General features: G+C 36.7%; 1 protein-coding gene across 6 annotated transcripts in view; it reads left to right on the plus strand.

The window, feature by feature from the left end:
* Positions 1–17031, plus strand: part of CAB39L (calcium binding protein 39 like) — a 116311-nt gene that overhangs the window by 42371 nt on the left and 56909 nt on the right. For all 6 annotated transcript variants that reach the window (XM_045978447.1, XM_045978452.1, XM_045978449.1 and 3 more), the window contains 2 exons: positions 11892–12033; positions 14842–15006. In XM_045978447.1, coding sequence (XP_045834403.1) covers positions 11923–12033; positions 14842–15006 — 276 coding nt within the window. In that variant the 5' untranslated portion in view covers positions 11892–11922. The remainder of the gene's footprint in view (positions 1–11891; positions 12034–14841; positions 15007–17031) is intronic.

Below are 17031 nucleotides of genomic sequence, written 5' to 3' on the forward strand. Positions count from 1 at the left end.
GTGCCATCATTTCTTAAGCCCATAGGAATGTAAATATGACAGCAAAGAATAAGTCATTCCCAGTTTACAAATGTTTTGTACTTCAGAAGTTTATTATGAGTGGGTTGTTGGGAATTTGGGACCCATCTCCCCTGGAAAATTATTTAAAAAGTGTTTGTCTGATTTTTATTATAACTGAAGAAAATATTTTAGCTACACTATAGAAGAACCATGACCACCCCGAAAAATAGTAGGAAATCAATTCTAGTAACGAAACTAAATGTGAAAACAATTATGTTGAATAAAACATTTTTATTTATCCTAGATGATAATGCTTGAAGAAAAGCAAATTTAATAAGATAGATGGGTTTTTGGAAGGATGCTTATAAACAGGATTTCTAGGTACTTTAAAGAGCTTCCACGGTTGTACACCCTGTATGAGATCTAATCTCATGTTATAATTTGCTATTTTTATTTTCCTTACTATAGGCCTATTTCTAGCCATTGCTTTTATGTTTATCACCCATTTATGAAGTGTAGCTCAGTGACACATTAAGCAGGTACCTAATAGTTACTAGATGAGAACTAAATTTTTTCTTCGGTTCACAAAAAAGGAAACAGTAATTTTTCCAAGATGTCCAAAAAAGGAAAGGGGTTTAGGGGCATGTGGTTTTCATTATGAGAAAGATAGGGCCTGACGAGTATTGACTGAATTGTGAAGCACAAACAAAGCAATAGTGGTGCAGAATAGGCCTATTTAGAGAAAAAGAGAAGACCTTGTATGACTTGGAGGCAGTCCTGAATGAACAGGGATGGTGAGGAGGGAGGCAGTTTACAAGCTTGGTATCTTGAGTACATGGGACATTCTGAAGCAAGGTGTCAACTTTACGTATTTGCATAAGTGTGCTTGGACCCATATGAGGAAATGTGGCCTATGTGGAAAACTGAAATTTGGTCTATCTAAATCAAGTTTAGTCACACTAGTCCTAAAAATTTTTCTAAGGTACTCTAGTACAAAGTGTAAAAGTTGGTAATGTAATAAACATATATAATGAAATAAACAATACAAAGAGCACACTTATACTAGATGATATTTAGTGGCAGAAAACTTTTCCATTTGATCAAGAAATACTTTCTTCTATTTCAAAACTATAAACCTTGTCTTAATAATCATAACAATAATATTTAACCCAAATTTGATGACTGTTAATTATATATGTGCTTAGAAGAAAGACTAAAAACAGAAAAGTGAATTTCGCACTTCCCTTGATAATTCTGTTGTGAAGAATATCAACTGTGAATTTCAGTGAGATCTGATGCTTTGATTACAGGTACTAGTGGTTTGTTGTTGTTGTTGTTGTTTACAGGTACTAGTTTTGAGAACACTAACCTAGCTTCAGACCTCTGCTATAAATTGAAATTCTGAAATTCTAATACAGAATTATCACTCATTGACAATCACTAATAGTTAATAGGTGTAGAAAATTTTAGCTCTGACAAGTGACTGGAGCAGTCAATAGAATCACTATGAACCTAATGAATGGAGTTACTGGTGGTTTTTTCCTGGAATAGTAATAGTCTAGTAAGTTGTTATTTATAACAACAAGTAAGTTAGCAGTTCTGTGTCTTCCTAAGTTTATGTACTAGTTCTATTTTTAAATTATTTCACTGGTAACAATACATTAGAATTCAGGAGTAGTTCCCGAGGACTTGGGTTTCTCTTCTTATAAAAGAGTTTTTATTCCAAAGGAAGTCTGACCAAGGCTTCCAGGTGAATGAGGATCCATTAAAATTCTCATGAGTTTTCTGTTCCTATGTAAATTGTCTGTTTTTAGTCATCAAGATCTCCTTCATACTGTGTTAATAAAACTTAATAAAAACAGAATCATTCTTGGTCATTTTGAACTGAGAAAAAGAATTATCAGTGAAAGTCCTTATTTATACTTTATTGTCTACGGCCATACCACCCTGAACGCGCCCGATCTCTTCTTATTTATACTTTATTGTCTACAGATTTTCACTCATTTCTGTAGGTTTTCTAGTGAAGTATTTAATTGTGGTGCCTTCTAATTACATTTAGCATGTGTATTTAAAAATAGGATCATTGGGACACGTGGGTGGCTCAGTGGGTTAAACGGCTGCCTTCAGCTCAGGTCATGATCTCAGGGTCCTGGGATGGAGCCCCATATCGGGTTCCCTGCTCAGTGTGGAGGCTGCTTCTCCTTCTCCCTCACCTGCTCTCTCGCTTGCGCTCTCTCTCAAATGAACAAAATCTTTTTAAAAAATGGAATCGTTAAAGGATAGAAGACAGTAATTAGATGATACTTTGACACATATGCTCTATAATGGATTTGGTGTCATAGCATGTGTAACTAGATTGATATCTTTGTAATTTATTATTTCTGTGCAGGCACTTCTAAGGTATGACATTGTCAGTGGGAGGAGAGGTGACTATTTGGATATGGCAAATACAGTAGAACCTGTAGGTATACTCTTTCAGTTTTAAAATGTACCTTAAACCATTTGAAGAGAAGAGTTTAATGAGTATTGACAAATGTATACACTAATGTAACCTCCATTTCATTAGTTTTTGAAAATGAATCTTACAGACCCAGTTATCTGCCACAGATGCACTTTGATTTATATCATTTCGATCCGTGAGTTCGGTTTGGAGTGCAGATAAAAGAATCGTGATTCCTGAACTTTGGTGATTTTTTTTTTTATTTCTTTTTTTAAAGATTGTATTTATTTATTTGACAGAGAGAGACCACAAGTAGGCAGAGAGGCAGGCAGAGAGAGTGAGAGGGAAGCAGGCTCCCCGCCGAGCAGAGAGCCCGATGCGGGACTCGATCCCAGGACCCCGAGACCACGACCCGAGCCGAAGGCAGCAGCCCAAACCACTGAGCCACCCAGGTGCCCCCTTTGGTGATTTTTTAAAAATGTAGTGCTAAGTTTATTTTAGTTTCTTTAGTTTAAGAGAAGGTACTTATGCCTTAGGTTTAAATTAGCAAGCTTTAAGAAAATTTTGGAAATGTTCCTCTCTCAGTCATTGTTGATTGTAAAATAAACTTATGTGGAAGGAAAGAATGCTCATTTTTGAGTTGCTTTTGTTACGATGAGTTAGAAGTTTGGTTACTTTTTATAGTTTTACCTATGGAAATCTTGAGATTTTTCTTGGCTTCAGAGATAAATTTCTCACTCTCTTAAACTTTTTTTTAAAATTTTTTTTTAAATCTATTTGACAGACAGAGATCACAAGTAGGCAGAGAGGCAGGCAGAGAGAGAGGGGGAAACATGCTCCCTGCTGAGCAGAGAGCCCGATGCGGGGCTCGATCCCAGGATCCTAAGATCATGACCTGAGCTGAAGGCAGAGGCTTAACCTGCTGAGCTACCCAGGCGCCCCTCTCTTAAACTTTTGTGGGAAACCTTTGAAATTAGAACTATTTTTGCATAGTACAATTGGAGGTTAAACAAAGACTTGGAGATACTCATTAGCCATTTATAGATAAACATTTATTTTCCTTTCAATATTTTAAGGAATAAAAAGAAGGGAATTGAATGTCCCAAATGACCTTTTCTCCTAGCTTCCCTTTTTCCCTTCCCCTGTAAACACTCCTCTGCACTTAATGTCACTGAACATATTGAGAGTGATTAACTTTGGGCCATCTTTAATGATGCTCACACATAAGTTAGGAATATGAAATATTTTGCTGTGTATTAGAAAAAGAAATACTGCCAAAATCTACTATAAAGTCTACAGGGCCTAAGTTCCCTGGGAGCAAAGGTGAATAATTTGTTTTGGCTCTCTCTCCAGATTCTGAGCCAAGTTCTACTCTTTATGAAATTTCATAGCCAAACTAACAGAAATCATATTTGTTTGACTAATGCTTTGAAAAGACATGGTGATCAGATATTCCACAGTTTGAACTTTAAAACACAGTTGTTTAGTCATTAAAAATATCATTTATGAGAAGGTGTTTCCATATTGAAAGTATTTGCATGGGCTATTAAACAAAGCTTGGAAAAAAGAAAATTTGAAGGAAAAGGAAAATTTAGCATCCATAAGCCAATTACCCAGAGACAATCGCCATTAACTTTTGTAAATTTTTTTCTATGCAGAGCCTTTGTGTACTTGTGTTTTGTTTGCTTTTACATAATTCTGTAGTATGGGGCACTGCTTTTAACAACATTTCCATTTTATTTCACATTCTTTGCAAACATTTTAATAGCCAAAGACTGTATTTAGTCAAATCTAAGAAGCGATTGGCTATAAGTCATGTACTTTGTATACCACTAAGAAAGAAAGAAAAAAACTGTTAAGGAAGGTAAGATCCCCTCAGTTGTAAGAAACACCTCAATTTCACAGATGTTAAAATGTTTTTAAAAATATTACGAAGAGGGGCGCCTGGGTGGCTCAGTGGGTTAAAGCCTCTGCCTTCAGCTCGGGTCATGATCTTGGGGTCCTGGGATCGAGCCCCGCATTGGGCTCTCTGCTCGGCGGGGAGTCTGCTTCCTCTTCTCTCTCTCTACCTGCCTCTCTGCCTACTTGTGATCTGTGCCTGTCAAATGGATGAATAAAATCTTTTAAAAAAAAAAGTTACGAAGACAACCCTTATTTTAGTTTACTTTGTTAAGACAGATTGCCAGAAGCAAGGATTACTTACTAAATCAGAGGTTGTGAACATTTAAGGGTTCTAGAGCCACACTGCTAAATTAATATTCAAATAATAGTCCCACCAGAATGAGCCACATGGGGCTGGGATCAGGGAGATGTATGAAGGGGGTTGCTTCAGTTTTTCTGTTTTGAGCTGGGTGGTAAATACACAGGAGCTTGTTAGGATGTTCTCTATTTCTTCATCTGTATGCCCTATATATTTTAATTAAATTAAAATACCTAAGGGAAAAGTCCCGTTGAAGCATTTTGATTAGCTTGATAGTGTCACAATCCACTTGTGCGCCAACTGCTGTAGCCAGGGCAGTGGAAGGAATGCTCTGGCTACACCTGGGTCATGTCCCCACCCTTTGGGTATAGTGGGATGGGAAGTTGAGCAGACAGGTCTATCACCACGAGAAACAGGGACCAAATGGCTACCAGAGATTTTCTTTTCCTTTTACTTTTTTGATTCAGTTAATTTCTGCTTCTATTGCTATTATTTCAATCCTTCTTTTCTTGGAGACTTTTGGGGTGGTTTCCTTTTTAACTTGAATCCTTACTTATTTTTATTCCCCTATGAATTAATTATAATTGTAGATTCTCACCCTCCTACATGTCCTACCAACAATATCAAGGCTTCCTTTCAAGAATTATTTCTGATTTTTACCATTTATTTTGTTGAACTCTTGTGGGCTTGATTCCATGTCATCTTTTTATAAAATTTTTAGTAAGCATACACAATCTGTTCACACATAAATATGTTGGCTAGGGATTCAGTGATGAGGCTATAGACTCTCGCAGAACTCTGTAGGTTTTCTCTTTGTTCTGATGACATTTAGCTTTGTGGAAGTTCAAAGGCAACTTGATTTTTATCCTTTGTTGTTAAGGTCATTTTGTAGGAATGAGCTTTGAAAGTATAATGTTTGTTTCTTTTAAAAGCCACAAGACACTGAATCTGAGGGGTCACCATTAATATCAACTAGAAGAGCTCTTTAAGTGATGAGGTTTAGCTCTTTTTTCTGCTTAAGCTGTTACATCTTTGTTGCTTCTGCTTCACTTTTTATATTTTTTGTTCTTCTTGTTGGCTTCCTCCACCTCCCCCATTGTTGTAATACCTGTTTTTATAGGATCACTTTATCTTTTCCATGTCTCTGTAATATACATATTTATAGGTGCTCAGTAAATATTTTTTGAATGAATAAATGTAGCCTGACTCATTTTTTACCTCACAGTTGTCCTTAGTCAATTTTCCATGGGGGTAATTTCTGCTCTATGAAGATTTGGATTACCATACTGTATTTGGGGTGTTATCTGTTTATGTGTGTGTGTGTCTCATCTTTTATCTTGGCCAGCTTTTAGTTTAAGTCCTTTTCTTTTTTTGTCAGTTATGTCTGTTCTGTCTCCTACAGAGAATTAATTTTGGAAGCAACCTTTCCTGTCTTAAGTCCACAGAGCATTTCTTCTCTTTCTTGGGCTGCTTTTTTTTTTTTTAATAGAACCTACATTATTTGTTGTTTATTCTGTTTATTCACTCTTGACAATGGAAAAGTACAACAGGGCCAGTGTTAGTCCACGGACATTTGTTTGCTGCATGGCCCACTGTCAGCACTACGCTACAGGGCATGTTGGTGTGCACAGCCTACATAGTTTTCAGTTCCTAAGAGGCATTCCTCTAGTTGTACTTAACATGGCATCTTCTCCTGTCCCTGCTTCCTGCTTTGCTGAAATATAATGTATATTCTAAAAACTCTGAGGTAGACTTTATAGAAAAATTCCTACTACCCTTTTATCCCCAGAAGGCACCATTTTCAGGACTCGGCCATTCCTTTTGTCTCTGCCTTAAGCACTTTATCTTAGGCCATGATGGAGAGAGAGAGTAGGAGTTTAAGATTTAGAATGGATATGGACCAGTGATGAATCACCTGGAGCTCACTGTATATAACGTAGCTATTTTCAAAGGGTGATGCTCTTTCTTTAAGAACCCACTCTTTCAGTATGGAGGTTCCTCAAAAAAATTGTAATTAGAACTATCATATGATCCAGCAGTTCTACTTCTGGATATTTATGAGAAGAAAATAAAAATACTAATGTGAAAAGATATATGCATCACCATGTTCACTGTGGCATTATTTACCAAGAAATGGAAAGAACCTAAATGCCAGTCTGTAGATTAATGGACAAAGAAAATGTGCTTATATATGTATAATACAACCATAAATATTATTCACCCATAAAAAGTGAATTCTTGCCATTTGTCGATATGGAAGGAACTTGAAGACATTATGCTAAGTGAAATAATTCAGACAAATATTGTATGGGTTCATCTGTAAGTGGAATTAAAAAAAAAGTCAAGCTCAGATACAGAGAACAAATTAGTGATTGTCAGAGGTAGGGGTGGGGGTGGATGAAATGGGTGAGGGGGGTCCAAAAGTACAAAGTTCTAGTTATAAAAAATAAATAAGTCATGGGGATGCAATAAATAAAATAACTAAACCAGTATTAATATAAATGCAATGTATCTGGACTTTCCCAAAACATTTGGCAGATTTTTTTTGGCAGATTTATTTTGATATCTTCATAAGTGAAATGGAAAAATAGGAGTTAGATGATATGACTAGGTAAATTCACAGTTAAATTTTTTTTAAAAAAGAGTCCCCTCACTTTATAGATAGGACAAATGACAGCCGGGCAAGGGTGGTAATTTCTGAATCATAGTGGATCAGTTACCAACTCAGAACCAGATGGGGGTTTAACAACCTTGTATTTGTTTAGCAGGTAGTGCTGAGTGGCAGTTGGGTCATTTGTTAAATGACAGTGGAGTAAATGATGGGATTGGGGTGGATGCACATGCAAGTGCCCAGCATGGTTGCCAGGGGGTAGAAAGGGCAGCCCTGGGTTTGAGGGTAATACAGGAAGGTGTTCGGTCTGGGGGTGGGACAGAGCTGGTTATGGTCTGAGAACAGAGCAGTTAGGAGACTTTCACCAAAATTTATAGGGGACTGGGGGCTGGAACTGCATAGTTTGAGATATAGGTCTTGATTTCCCTCATAATACAGATCCCAGCATTGAAGAATAATGATCCTATGAAATTTTAAAACATCATTAAACTAATTTTATATTATAGTTGTAGTAAATAGGTACACTTAAAATATGAAAATAGTAAATTCAAAAAAGTACTGTATTAAGAGGCATTATACTGTGTGTTTTTCCTCTGTTATATAATTTTATTGCCCCTCAAGTGTTAACTTTCTCTGTTAATAATAAGTTCAAAAGAGCAAGGATTTTATTTTTCTTGTTCATAACTCTATCCCAGGTATTTAGCAAAGTGTCCATGCTGAGTACTTACTTAGATTGTTTGTTCAATGAACAAGTGAATGAATAAATGAGCAAATCAACAGGCAAATAAAAAGTTGGAAGACAGCAAATCAGGAAATGGTGGCTAACTACCATGGGAGTCCTTAAAACATTTGTGATATCACCAGAATTAGCATTAGAATTAGCCTGATACATTGAGAATTGAGCAGAGCAACAGGTACTGGAAAAAAAAATCATGTCATATCACATACATACGTGACCATATTCTTTTTTATTTTTTTTAAGATTTTATTTATTTGACAGAGACAGAGAAGGGGGTAGAGAGCACAAGCAAGGGGGGAGACAGAGGCAGAAGCAGGCTCCCGACTGAGCAGGGAGCCCCATGTGGGTCTTGATCCCAGGACCCCAGGATCATGACCTGAGCCAAAGGCAAACACTTAATTGACTGAGCCACTCAGGCACCCCATGATACCATATTCTTAGTTGTACTCTATTTTGATGTCAGGAGTATTTAGTTGGAATTCTCACAGTCAATTATCTTTTCCTTAGTGCAGTCGCACTATATATGAAGAAATGAACAATTATACAAATGCATTTAGCATTTAAAAAAACTTTTAAAAAAGATTTTATTTATTTATTTGACAGAGATCACAAGTAAGCAGAGAGGCAGGCAGAGAGAGAGGAAGGGAAGCAGGCTCCCCACTGAGCAGAGATCCCGATGCGGGGCTCCATTCCAGGACCCTGGGATCATGACCTGAGCTGAAGGCAGAGACTTTACCCCACTGAGCCACCCAGGTGCCCCTAAAAAAAAACTTTTAATGCTAAGTATTTAAACATTAAATATTTAACCTTAAAAGAATAAATTATATTTTTTAAAAGAAAAAAATGTGTAAGTGATTCAAGGACCTAGATGTGTCTAGAGCACTTAATTAAGACAATATCATGTCTCAATTAGTATGCCTTTCGCTTTTGTGAAATAATTCATTCATTATATCATAGAACTTTTTGTAATAATAGCAGCTAATCATTGTAGAGTACTTACTTATACAAGCCCTATGCAAGATGTTCTACTTACCTTTAATCCTCACAACACTGAAAGAGGGAGATGTTATCATCTCCATTTACAGATGAGATCACAGAGCCTTAAGGATCTGTGCCCAAGATCACTCAGGTAAGAAGCAACAGTTGGCTTGCTCTGCCCGACTTATCTAATGATTGTTTCACAGTACATACGCTTTTAAATATACTCCACCTTCATTTATTGATGTGTAGGGCTGACTACTAAAGTAAAATCTAGTGTGTCTTTACAATTTTATTCTTGAATTGTGTAAAGGTACATGATACAACGTTCTGACTCTCTTTTTGCACCTGACACTGCCTACTGTGAGAATCATTGTGATCTTCACATGCTTTATCTTTGAATGCTCTGTCAACTTTCAGTATCTGCCTTCGAGGCCGCCTGGAGACTCTTGTTTTTCAAACTTATCCTTGCCCCAAGAGTGGACAGGTTCCCCTCTCACTTAGTCTCCCCACACTGGGGAGTTGAGGCACCCCTGTCGAAAACACCATTTCTTCTGAAAATGAGAATTTAAGTCTTTTGTTTTATCATCAAAATTCACACTAACTGTTTTGATTTCTACTTCATAACATATATATGTCCCATTGGAATTTTTAAAAAAGATTTCATGTATTTATTTGACAGAGAGATAGAGAGCACAAGTAGACAGAGCGGCAGACAGAGGGAGAGGGAGGAGCCGGCTCTACGCTGAGCAGGGAGCCGGATGGGCTTGATCCCTGGACCCTTGGGATCTGAGCCAAAGGCAGACCTTCAACCAACTGAGCCACCCAGGCGCCCCTCCCATTGGAATTCTTGATTACAAAAAACAAATCCTGAAGGAATTTATTGGAAGGATATAAGGTAGCTCACAGAATGACAAGTTCTAGGGAACCAGATTTGGGAAATCGGATTTTAGGGGGATTGGGGATTTAGAACCATAGCTATGGTTATGCCACAGGAATAGCTAGGTAGAGTGCACATTTGTGTATACACACTTGGATAATATCCTCCATTGACTAACTGCAACATTGTTAATCAGAAAAATAGCATTTGTATAATATCCTCCATTGACTAATTGCATCATTGTTAATCAGAAAAATATTAGAAAAAATTGAATTAACCCAAATGTCCATTAATAGGGTATTAATAAAATAAATGATATAGTAATTTAATAAGAAATTTCCACATAATAATTATATATCTGTATAATAGAATACTATATTGTATACAATTGTAGGAGATTTAAACATATACTCATAGAATGGTATTCAAGGCATAACAAATGGAAAAAAGTTACAAAATACTATGTTTAGTATTACTCTATTTTTGTTTAAAAATGTATCTAATATTATATATAAGAAAATATTCAGAAGGAACATACACCAAACTGATATATTTGTTATCTCTGAGCAGTTGGTTAATGGAAGACTTTGACTTCTTATATCATGTTTCTGTAATGTTTGAAATATTTTTGCCAATATCTATAAAGTATGTGAATATACCTCTCCTAACTGGAAACTTCAATTATGATTTTCTTCCTAAATAATTACATTATGGTAGGGCAATGACAGCCATATTCAGCTTTCGCTGCTCTATGTAAATAGATGTTCTCAAAAACAAGAATTAATACTCCTTTTCCTCACTCTCCTCACCCTCCACCATAGTGGTCTTCATTTCCTCAGTGAGTATGGCCAGCTGAATGTTTGAAGATAAATAAAGAACAGATCAGATTTTAAATAATTTTACCTTGCGATTTTGTGATTGTCATGGGTAGCATTAAATATTGCCTTACCACAGTATGTGGATCCTAATCTCACTTTTGTTTTACATGTTTTATTTTATCTATCCCCGTCATTGTCGGCAGCAGCACTCTCATTAGTTAAAAAATCTAGTTTTAAGTATTAGCTTATTCTCTAAAAGTACTCCTTTTTCCAGTGGGACTCTTTCCCGAATCCTTGTATTTGTATTTTAGAAAAAACTTCAAACTTTGAATAAAAATTTTTAGGCAAAGTTTTAAAAATACCTGTCTTAAAAAATATATATGTATTTAAATTTGGTGTAAAACTTGATGAAACTCATTTTAGTTTGATCAATATTGATGTTTCAAATGATTGAATTAGGGTTTTTGAAAACACAAGACATTTTGGTATAACAATTTAATCATGTTCAGAGTTAAATTCTTCACAAACTGGTGACAGCCATGCTGGAAAACAAGTTGGAGGTTCCTCACAAAGTTAAAAATAGAGCTGTCCTCGAATCTCGCCATCACAGTACTAGGTATTTACCCAATGAATACAAAAAGACTAATTCAAAGGGATCCATGCACCCTGATGTTTATGGCAGCATTATCAACAATAGCCAAATTATGGAAGCAGCCCAAGGGTCCATCAGTTGATGAATGGATAAAGATGTGATACACACCCACACACACACACACACACACAATGGAGTATTATTCAGCCATAAAAAGAATGAAATCTTGCCTCTGCAACGTGGATGGATCTAGAAAGTATTATACTAAGTGAAATAAGTCAGATTAAGACAAATGCCATACGATTTCACTCATGTGAAATTTAAGAAACAAATGAGCAAAGAGGAAAAGAGAGAGAGGCAAACCAAGAAACAGATCCCCCCCCCCCCCGAAACAGATTCTTAACTCTAGAGAACAAACTGATGGTTACCAGCAGGGAGGTGGGTGGGCGCATGGGTGAAATAGGTGGTGGGGATTCAGGAGGACACTGGTGATAAGCACTGGGTGTTGAATCACTATATTACACATCAGGAGCTCACATCACACTTCTGTTAACTAACTGGGATGTAAACAAAATTTTAGATGAAATTTTAAAAAGTTAAATTCATGATTCTTGTTTGCTTATTTGTTTGTAGCATTCTGTATTGGAAGAAGAAATTTCTATAGATGAAAAAAATGCCTTTGTTTAGCAAATCACACAAAAATCCAGCAGAAATTGTGAAAGCTCTAAAAGACAACTTGGCGATTTTGGAAAAGCAAGACAAAAAAACCGACAAGGTATGAATTAAAATGATAATATTATTATTCAGATGCATGTTTTCCAAAACCAAAAACCAATGTAAAAGCTTGATGAAGAATCCCCAAATATGGTCTGTGATGTGCACATAAGGTCTCTATAAATACATATAAATTGATTTCAGGTTTTATGCTGTTGTTGACTCTTTTGCCTTGAACCCTTGGTTCACTATCTTCAGCCTCTGACAAAACTTGGATCCCTCTAGACCACAGGGCTTAAAAATCTAAGGGGCTACACAGGTATATAATGCTAAACTGACAGGAAGGATAGAACATTTTTATTTAAAGATCACCTGATAGTTTCTATGACAGTGCAACCTCATTTTAACATTTTTTAAAGGTCCTACTAAGCAGGATTTCCTCATAGGTAAGGTTTTTTTTGTTGCTGTTGTTGTTCCTTTCTTTGTATTTTGTTCCTTCCAGAGGATGTTGGATCCTACGTATTCAATTTCTCTCTAAAGTGACTGGCTAGTTTATGGCAACACTTAAGAGATCTAGAAAATAAATATCCTTCAGCTCACAGTATCTTCCTATCCCAGTGTATAAAAAAAATCTTGGATCTTGTAGGGATGTAGAGATATGTTTTATCCTGCATCTTGTAAGGGATGTAGAAGTGTATTTTTAATTCTTGTGTACTTGTGTAATATTGAATCAAATATTGGCTCAATTAGAAAGAAGAAATGACCTTCATAAAAGAGTAAATCCAAATGTACTAGTAAATTTACAGTAAATCTGCATAAAGCAGAAAAAAACATAAAAAGATACTTGTTTTCATGAGTAGTCAGGAAAAGGCCAGTTAAAACCACATACATTCATATTACACACTCACTCTCCTGGCAAAAATGAAAAATGTCTGATGATACTAAGTGTCAGCGAGGGTGGAGAGCAATGGGAGCTTTCCTCCACTGTGAGGGATAAGGTTAAACTGGTGTCACTGCTTTGGGAACCAGCTGGTATCATCTGTCAAATCTGAGGTTGTACCTGTGTTAAAACCCTGCAGTTCAACTCCTGCGTAGAAACTCTAGAGATCATCTTGCACTTGTGTACCAGGATGCACATACAAGAGTGTCCTACGTTTCTGTTCCTAATAACCCCTCAGTGGAAACCACCTAAATGTCCATCAAAAGTAGAACTGATGAACTGGGGTCCAGCCATCAGTAGAAAACTTGAGAGCAAAGAAAATTAAAACGCTGCTGCCTCCGTGCAGCTGCATGCATGAACCTCACATCTATAACAGCAACAGAAGCACCTCATCAGAGGTCCCAGGCATTATCCCAAAAAGTTCAAAATTGGCAGAGCTCAACTATATTGTTTTGCGATGCAAATACAGGTAAGAAAATAAAAAGAAAAGTAAAGAAATGATTGTTGTCAAAAACATAAAAACATTTACTTCTAGGTTGGAAAGGCTGCATTCAGGTGACTTCAGGATTTCTGGAAGTTTTCTGCTGTTAACCTGTGTTATGGGCACATAGAAGTTTGCCCTATAATTATTCTTAACTGCATATAATTTAAAGCACTCTTTTGTGGCTAACTATCACCCTTAAAGAAACTTCCAACCTTTTAATAAATTAAGAATTGTTTCAGTCAGATCATAAGATGTATCTGGAAATTATTTTTTAAAGTATTGTCATGCTACTATGAATTATTTGTATTTAATCTACCTTATCTCTTTATTCCCTTCCTCAGTTATAATGATTACAGAACTATACTTCAAAGTAATAAAACTATATTTCCTTAAAAATATTCAGCAGATTAAATTGTTAACTTTTTGGCCTATTCTCTTTTGCTCACCTGTATTAATTTTGAAAAGACGTATTGAGTAAATTCACATCCCATACAATCTGCCTCTTTAATGTGTACAGTTCACTGATTTTTAGTATTCTCAAAGGCTCTACAACCATCACCAATAGCTAATTCAAGAATATTTTCATCACCCCCAAAAGAAATCCTGTACCAGTTGGCAGTCATTCCTCATTGTCCCCCTCCCCAGGCCTGAGTGCCCATCATCTGTGGATTTCCCTATTACTCTTCACAATATAGAGAAGTGGTTTTTTTTTGTTTTTAAGTTTCACAGAGAGCAAAAAAAGGTGATGATTATGTGGGAGAGACAAGTGGATTAACAAAGTTAGTGGGTTTTGATAATTTGACCGTGTGTTTTGACAATTTGGGTTTACTACATTGTCCTTTAAAAAATTAGAGTGATAGGAATTTGTTGAAAACCTTAACAAATGCTTTTAATAAAGACCCGTAGCTACTGATGAGTCTTCAAAACAGTCATTTTAATTTTTTAAAAATATTTTATTTATTCATTTGACAGGGAGAGAGATCACAAGTAGGCAGAGAGGCAGGCAGAGAGAGAGGGGAAGCAGGCTCCCTGCTGAGCAGAGAGCCCGATGCGGGACTCCATCCCAGGACCCTGGGACCACGACCCAAGCCGAAGGCAGAGGTTTAACCCACTGAGCCACCCAGGCTCAGTAAAATTTTTAAGAGTAAAATTTATAGTTAATTACTAGGTTAGTTAGGCTATATCTGAGTAGGTTTTAAAAGAAGTGTGTTTTGATTATGTTGACCAAATAGAAATATCAGAGACTTTTTTTAAACATAAATACACTTTTGCAACATTTTCCAAAATAAAAAAAGCACTGTCAAACAGTTTTTTGGTTGCTTGTAACTGTATAGTGTTCTTTGATCATAAATGAACAGAATCCAAGAAGTGGGGTTTTTTGGTTTGTTTATGGCTTGAAAATTTTCATTCCCTCTTCACTGTGAGCATATTTTTTTGGTCACCAGGCTTCAGAGGAAGTGTCGAAATCACTGCAAGCAATGAAAGAGATTCTGTGTGGCACAAATGACAAGGAACCCCCCACAGAAGCTGTGGCCCAGCTCGCACAAGAGCTCTATAATAGTGGGCTGCTGGTGACCCTGATTGCTGACCTACAGCTCATAGACTTTGAGGTAAACCATGTGTAAAAGGGTGCTGCTGCTCCTTTGCAAGTTGAGTGTATACAATCATAAATATTTGACTTTGTTTCTATTATTACTCTTCATCTATTATATATAAACCCAGTATTTTTCTAAAACTAATCAAAATTTCTTTAATAAGGTAAAAAGATATCTTATGGTTAAGTTTTCTGCAGCCAGGAGGCAAGGCTAGTGGCCATCACTAATAATGGTAATAATAAGGGATAACATTGAGTGCTTACTACATGTCATACAGTTCCAAGCACTCATCTCCTTTCCTTTGTCAATTCATCACAATTCCTTTGTGATTCCTTTGGAATTCCTTTGTGAGGAATCACCTGTGTGATTGGTACTATATGAAGAACCTTGGTTGTTGTTTTTTTTTTTTTTTTTTTTTTAAAGATTTTATTTATTTATTTGACAGAGAGAGAGATCACAAGTAGGCAGAGAGGCAGGCAGAGAGAGAGGAGGAAGCAGGCTCCCTGCAATGCAGAGAGCCCGATGCGGGGCTCGATCCCAGGACCCTGAGATCATGACCTGAGCCGAAGGCAGCGGCTTAATCCACTGAGCCACCCAGGTGCCCCAAGAACCTTGTTTTATAGATGAAGAACCTAAAGTTCAAAGCTATTAAGTAAGTCGTGCAGTCACTCGGATACTAAGAGCCGAAGCTGGGATTCAAACTCGGTGTCTCTCAGGCTTGTTCATTTAGTTAAAATATTATACCAATGATTTCAGAAGTTTGTTGAATGCTAGCAATATAGGATACGTATCTCATTTTGAAAGCAGTTATGCCTAATTTCCCTGAATAATAAGTGAGCTAAATAAAACAAAAACTTAGAAATGTGAGTGGTGAAGAGGTGTAGGCGTTTTTTCATCTATGGTAAATCTCACTGAGAACAGTGGTTTCAGTAAACAGCATGTGTGTAAGGCATGTTTGACCATTGGCTATTTTGGTGATAGAAGTCTTGGTTTTGATTTGTTTATTGTTTTTGTTACTACCTTCATCCTAAGAGCTTGGGTTTTCACTGATTCTCAGAGATGGATGAAAATGCAGATTTCTTTTTTTTTTTTTTTTAAGATTATTTATTTATTTATTTGACAAACAGAGATCACAAGTAGGCAGAGAGACAGGCAGAGAGAGGAGGAAGCAGGCTCCCCACTGAGCAGAGAGCCCGACGCGGGGCTCAATCCCAGGACCCTGAGATCATGACCTGAGCCAAAGGCAGGAGCTTTAACCCACTGAGCCACCCAATCTCCCCCAAAATGCAGATTTCTGAAATAGCTTTTAGTTTTATCCCTGGGAAAATGAAAGGAAAACTAATTATGGTGATTACAGTGATTAGACCAAGATAAGGTCAGGGCTCTGAAGATCTGTGGAAATACTAGCCCACAGCTCTCTGGATGGCTTCAGCTTGGCTCACTGGCAGGATGAGGAATGCAGAGCAAGACTGCTCTTGAGATGGGAAGCCAGGTGTGTGGGCTGGAAGCAGACCCCAACTGGAGGATCCCACAACTCATCCTTCCTTTTCCTCCCTTACCTATTTTTCTATCTTTGACATTTCTACTCAGTAATCTCTTTGTCTACTTTTTCCTCTTGCCTGGCTGCTCACTCTCCCTCCCCATCTTACTCCTCACTTTTTAAACTGGCCATATGTGGAATGAAGTGTAGTTTTATCATTGCATCTGTGTGTTTTCATGGTTTTTCTATTCAGTTTCAAGTGAGATAATGAACACTGAAAGGAGTTGTGCACAGTGGAAAAATACTTGGGATTAGAATTGTTTAGAGTCCCTGCTGGGCTATTTGATAGTAATGTAACCTCTTTAAGACCAACTTTTGTCATCTCTAAAATAGGAAAAGTATGAACTTACAGCACTGCTTTAAATATTAAACTTAATATATGTATATATATGTTGTATAAGAACAATATATACATGTGTAGACTATACACAAATGTCAGAATATACTTGTTCTCATTTTCCTCCTTTTCTCAAACTAACGTTAAAAGTAAACTGGTTTAT

The sequence above is a fragment of the Meles meles genome, chromosome 14 (genome assembly GCF_922984935.1).
Source record: "Meles meles chromosome 14, mMelMel3.1 paternal haplotype, whole genome shotgun sequence".
NCBI lineage: Eukaryota > Metazoa > Chordata > Mammalia > Carnivora > Mustelidae > Meles > Meles meles.